This window comes from Taudactylus pleione, unplaced genomic scaffold, assembly GCF_031769625.1.
Source record: "Taudactylus pleione unplaced genomic scaffold, aTauple2 ptg001647l, whole genome shotgun sequence".
In the NCBI taxonomy this organism is placed as follows: domain Eukaryota; kingdom Metazoa; phylum Chordata; class Amphibia; order Anura; family Myobatrachidae; genus Taudactylus; species Taudactylus pleione.
The window spans coordinates 172,028-178,027 of NW_028286044.1; the positions used below are offsets into that span (position 1 = coordinate 172,028).

The 6,000-nt window shown below is 45.2% G+C and overlaps 1 protein-coding gene across 1 annotated transcript in view; it reads left to right on the forward strand.

The window, feature by feature from the left end:
* Positions 1-5,471, forward strand: part of LOC148442041 (zinc finger CCCH domain-containing protein 3-like) — an 87,420-nt gene extending 81,949 nt beyond the window's left edge. The window contains exon 8 of the mRNA XM_088464327.1: positions 4,274-5,471. Coding sequence (XP_088320453.1) covers positions 4,274-4,305 — 32 coding nt within the window. The 3' untranslated portion in view covers positions 4,306-5,471. The remainder of the gene's footprint in view (positions 1-4,273) is intronic.
* Positions 5,472-6,000: the final 529 nt, after the last annotated feature.

Below are 6,000 nucleotides of genomic sequence, written 5' to 3' on the forward strand. Positions count from 1 at the left end.
TTAATATCTGTGATTCCTGACAGCATTTAGGCCTATTATACTGTACGGGTAAATGAAGACCTAGTTATTGACACATCATACAGCATCTCCCAGTCCACGGGAGAAAGATTCAGCACTGCGCATAGTAACGGACAGTCTCCTATTTCCTTGCATCTCATTACAGGTGACTAATTGTGGTTAACAGTCACCACTGGGTGTTAGTCTGATGTACGAGTGTTACACGGGCAGGGAAGATGTGCTAAATAAACCTTTGTATTGTACATAAATTAACTGAGAATTCATTATGCAATGCTAGGCCCGCTACACTAATGAGCTGTCATTTCCTCACTGCACTCTGCAGTAAGACTGGGCACTGGGGGCAGGGAGCTCTGCAGTAAGACTGGGCACTGGGGGCAGGGAGTCCTGCACTCTGCAGTAAGACTGGGCACTGGGGGCAGGGAGCCCTGCACTCTGCAGTAAGACTGGGCACTGGGGGCAGGGAGCCCTGCACTCTGCAGTAAGACTGCGCACTGGGGGCAGGGAGCTCTGCAGTAAGACTGGGCACTGGGGGCGGGGAGCCCTGCACTCTGCAGTAAGACTGGGGGCAGGGAGCCCTGCACTCTGCAGTAAGACTGGGCACTGGGTGCAGGGAGCCCTGCAGTAAGACTGGGCACTGTGGGCAGGGAGCTCTGCAGTAAGACTGGGCTCTGTGGACAGGGAGCCCTGCATTCTGCAGTAAGACTGGGCTCTGTGGGCAGGGAGCTCTGCAGTAAGACTGGGCACTGTGGGCAGGGAGCTCTGCAGTAAGACTGGGCACAATAATAATCTGCTTTAATTCTATGGGTTCCAAGTTGGGGGAAATACACTGGTTTGGCATATTTTGTGGACATTCGTATTGACGTGAGAATTTTGTCATTGGCTTAATGTCGACATGAGGCATGTCAACCTATTTCACATGTCGACAGCAGCACATTACTGAAATGTCAACACAGTCAAAATATCAACAAAACGGTGGGCCCTGGCGGTTTTGTGGTCACTTTTCTCCTTTCAGCTCCGATGGTACATCAGTGTCTTCTGGGTCCAGCGGTGGTACGCTAATCCTATCCCGCCCCCGCAGCCTAACCCGAATGTCTGTTTTACATGTCGACATTGCGCACATTTCAACAGTGTTGACATGGTGACTGCATCCTGAAATCCATTAGTAAAGTGTTTATCTTTACTCCCCATCAGGAGTAATTACTGGTGGTGGCCTGGTAATCATGTGAGCGGGACTCGCCCTCAGTGTATTTTTTTATATGTGCTGAGGACGTGTGCGACTTGTCCTCAGCACCAAAATGGTTCATGAATGAGCTGTGTGGAAACACTTGCTTTCAATATATCTGGTATCTACCGTGGTGTTTCAATTATTTTGGCTAGTAGCTAGAGCGCTTACTAAATATGTGCATATTGCTCTTTTTAACAGATCTGCACCAGGTTGCCATGTTAGGAACTTCCATCACTAATTAAATATTCAAAGGCTGACTGTCTCACAGGCTTGCTCTGCCGAAAGTGATGTCACAGCAGCTCAAATGTCTGCAATCTCTATTTTTTCTAGATATTAGGACACTGTCTTACAGAGGGAGGAGCTTCCAGAAATGGAGGGTGGGTGCATTACTTTTAAACGGAATTGGTATGAAATACCGCCGGCCGCATGGCCTCCCGGGGGGGGTGCCTAACCCTAAGTTCCCCCCGGGAGCCCTAAACCTAACCCCCCCCCCGTGGCTGTCCGCTCGCGGCGCCCGGCATCACTACGATCGGGATGCCGGTCTCCCGGCGTCGGGGAAATGCCAGGCATCTACATCTAGACGCCCGGCATTTCACCCTTGCCGGGATAGGACAGTCGGGAAGCCGGCTGCCGGTATTTAGGCAGTCGGCTTCCCGATTGCATACCCTTTTAAACAGGACTACAGTTGAAATTAGGGCGACACTGATAATGGTGTAATAGTAGTATTTTAAGCTTCTTGGGCGCATGAAAATGGTAATTTTAAGCATTTTGAGTTTTTAAACTACCGTAACATGTTTTATTAAATAAAACTGATAAATGAGGGTTACCCCCCAAAAAAATCTCTCTCTCCTCCTTTTATCTCTTTCCTTCTCTCTTCCCTGACCCCTCCCTCTTTCTTATTTATTATACATCTGGTTTTTCTTGGCTTTCAGCGTAATATTTTATTGCTCAAAATTAATACCATCTATTTTTCTTATGATACGTTTGTTTTATTTTCTACTGGAATACTTTGCATGGTTCTCTATTTATATATTCTATCTGTATGTATTCCTTACTGACTTTATACCTTTTCTTCAATAAAAATTATATATTGTATAAAAAAAATTATCTAAACAAAATGTGAGAACCATATGTTTTTAGATTGTGGTCTACAGACTAATAATGTGGGGGGTGGGGGTTTAATCACTTTTAAAGTGAATTGTTACTTTTGGCATACAGTCAGGGGGTGCGGTATGACATTTATAATAAAAATGCTTCATATGCGTTTTGTTCCAGTTTATCGTCACAGCTGGTGTAAGGGGGTCGGGCTTGGCATTGGGAATCCGAATAACTTTAACAACTAAGGATAGGGAATAAGTCCAGAGTGACGGTCACTATGAGACACCTGATGTGCACATTGTCAGGGACTGAATTTCATCATCTTTATAAATAATGGATAATAATCAGATATATACAGGATACTATGATAAAGGTACAGCAACACAGCCACTTGCTGAGCTCATCAGGGGTCTGTATCTGGATTTGTAGAGGCGTCCTAACATTTGTAAAGCTGTAATACTGGAACTTCCTCCGCGTCCTGCCCTAGTGTACAGTAATATTGCTCACTGTGTTGGGGCTGTTACACCAGTCAGTGTAGCTCATCGTGATGATATAACAATCAGCTGGGATAGTGATTGGCTGTTTGTTTACATGTGTATGTATACTGGCTCTCTGAGGCCCTAAGCAAGGCTGTTAATTTAAGAGGCTTCTATATATAACCCAACAATCCACTGTGTGACGGCAGCAGTACCGGCCTGTTCTGTGTCCTTCGGACACTCTGTCAACAGGCCCATGCCCAGCGTGTTCACAAACATTGTAACCCTATCCCGTTGGACCCCCCTGGGTATCCTCCTCGTGCTGGGATGCCAAGTGGATGGGCACAGATGAGTGGCAACCGGCTGCGTGTGCATCCGACAGGTGAGGTTACAGCTCAGCGGAGTCGCCGGTTCAAACTTTTGTTTGTTTTTGGTAGGGAGCTGGTTAAAAATGTCCATTCTTCTGTCCCCTTCCTCTTATGGTGAACCTATTGATGAGAAACCCCAGGGGATATTAAAACATTGGACAAGTCTTTACTAGATACATTATTCAGCTTTACCAGCTCATGGCCCCTGAACTGCGACCAAGGACTGTGTCTGCAATGAGTCAGCAAGGTGAAAGAAATGCAAAGTTCTACTTACCTACACTGCACCATTACCCCAAGCCACCAGGTCTCCCCAAGGGCTCAACCTCATTATACAGCTTGCCAATCTTGCAAATGGTGGTGTCATCCGCAGCATTGTTCCAGTAGCAGTGACATCCCTGTTCAATTGCTGTCAATTGAGGGGGGGGGGGGGAGGGGGTGCTGCTGGTTTGGGGTAGTTCAGGCCTGAAGGGGTGAAGTTTGTATTTTAGCTTAGTAGACTACACTTAATCCAGCATTTTTAATTTCATGTGCTGTCCATCGATTATTTCAAAAATACCCATTTTCAAAAATGCCCTTAAGTTAGATCTCGGCTTTTCTTCCCAAGTGCCCAGCCATGGGATTGGTGTGCACTTTGGCCACGCAACTAGGTGCTTAAAGCGGAGGAGATTGGGTCATCTATGCTAAAATAGGAAAAGGTTTATTTTGTGCTCAAACCTTGCATTTAGCAGCAGAACTTTCTGTGGTCGTTTTCTCCGTAATGTTTCTCTACGTAATGTAATGCAGCCCGGATGTACATGTACCACTATTACATTCTGTATGTAATGCAGTAGGTTACCTCTGTATTCCATTTCTCATATTAACCAGGTTTGGGGAAGAATGGTATGGTTCATTTACACAGGCGCACCATAATTGTTTCATTTTTAATTTCGGCTAGAATTTGTTTTTGTTTTTTTTACTATGTTTTGTGGTTCCTGCCAACCACCATTTGTAATTCGGTTGATATGAAACACCGTCCGGCGTTACCCTGGTAGAAGGCTGTGATATTTTGCACGGCGGCTCCTTTAATGGTCCGTGTTCCTCTCTTGCAGGAAAACCTCTTCAGATCAAGCCCAGACTGTGACGACGCACCAGGTCTGTGAGACCATCTCTTCCGTAATCTCAGGTCCTGCCTTCCTCTCCCTGAGCAATTATCCGGACGTGACTGTATGTATTGTATCTGAGCTTGCTGAGTGCATTCAGAAAGGGGCCCCTTGTGGAGGGATTTGTGGCCCTGACCAGCACTGTATATATTTGTCACTTTTGGCTCCTGCCGGCTCCTCAGTTTTGTAAAGCGATTACACAGCGGAACACAAGCACATGTGATCATCTGAAGTACGACAGATCTATATTTAATTTCTGGGCAGCGATGCAACCAGATCATTTTATTTCATAAGAAAAGAGTTTAATATTAATTTGTATCTGATGTTTTTAACCCCTGACAGGTCGAATGGCGTCTGCCGCTTTGTCTAGGGGTATTTGTTATTATAGGTCTTGAGTTTAGCAGGTGAACAGCGCAGGATTTAGTTAAGCTCCCGTCTGGCTCACTATGTCCCAGTGACGTCCAGTATTAACAGTACAGGTTTACCTCCCAGGAGTTATAGTTATACGTCAGCTAAACTTGGGTCACATTAGAAGGAATGACCAGCTACCAGTAGTGGTGGAATTGGCTTCATTAGTTACAAAGTGTCTCCAAGTCTCAGGCCTTAGATTACATGTTAGAGTAATAGAGCGCTATGACCACAGTCTCAATGAGAAAACACTAATATTAGCGATGTATGAAATGACAGCCCTTCTCCCCAGTGTGTTTATGGGGTAATTCACTGAACTGTTGGGGTTTTGGATTATGAGGGGGTTCTTGGCTTTCTTACAACCCCCCCCCCGGCCCTCTTTATTTGCAGCATTACAATTTTTCTTCCAGACCCCTGTTATTTCCCTAATAAATTAAATGGATTTAATTTATTCCTCTAACTAAAGGCTAAATCTAAGAGATACATGTCACCCATCACTGCCATATTTCAGGGTGGCCAAGCTGTGAGAGCGAGCGATCGCCTAATCTTAGTGCATGGATAGACGGCACCAGCTAGAAGAAGTACTCGCCTCTATCAGTGACTTCTGATCCTGCCACCAGACCTGCCGTTGTTTTTATATTACATGCTTTTATTTAGATACGTTCTGCCTGTAAGTGTTATGGGTTACTAACTCTGCGGTGATTACCATTACAATAAAGTGCAGAATTTTTTTTTCCCATTGAGTATTGTTTGTTTTCTTATACTGGGTAATGACCCGCAGTACAATAAAGGAATTTACTTCTCAGCTGGAACGTGATTAGGCCATATAGACCCTGGGGTATATGTAATAAGTTCTGTTTTCCTGGAACTTATTACATACACCGCTAAATTTAAAGCGGCGACTTGTTTTATGGCAAAACCACTCGTTACCACGGCACTGAGTCTGTCAGTCTTTTTAATCTGTTTCCTATTATTTCCTTACTGCCTGTCCTGCCCATTGTCATAACAGTACTACACCTGTCAGTCTCACGCTCTTCCTTATGTTTCCGATCATTTCCTTACTGCCTGTCCTGCTCATTGTCACCATATCACTAAGCCTGTCAGTCTCACTCTCTTCCTTATGTTTCCGATCATTTCCTTACTGCCCGTCCTGCCCATTGTCACCATATCACTGAGCCTGTCCGTCTCACTCTCTTCCCTATGTTTCCGATCATTTCCTTACTGCCCGTCCTGCCCATTGTCACCATATCACTGAGCCTGTCAGTCTC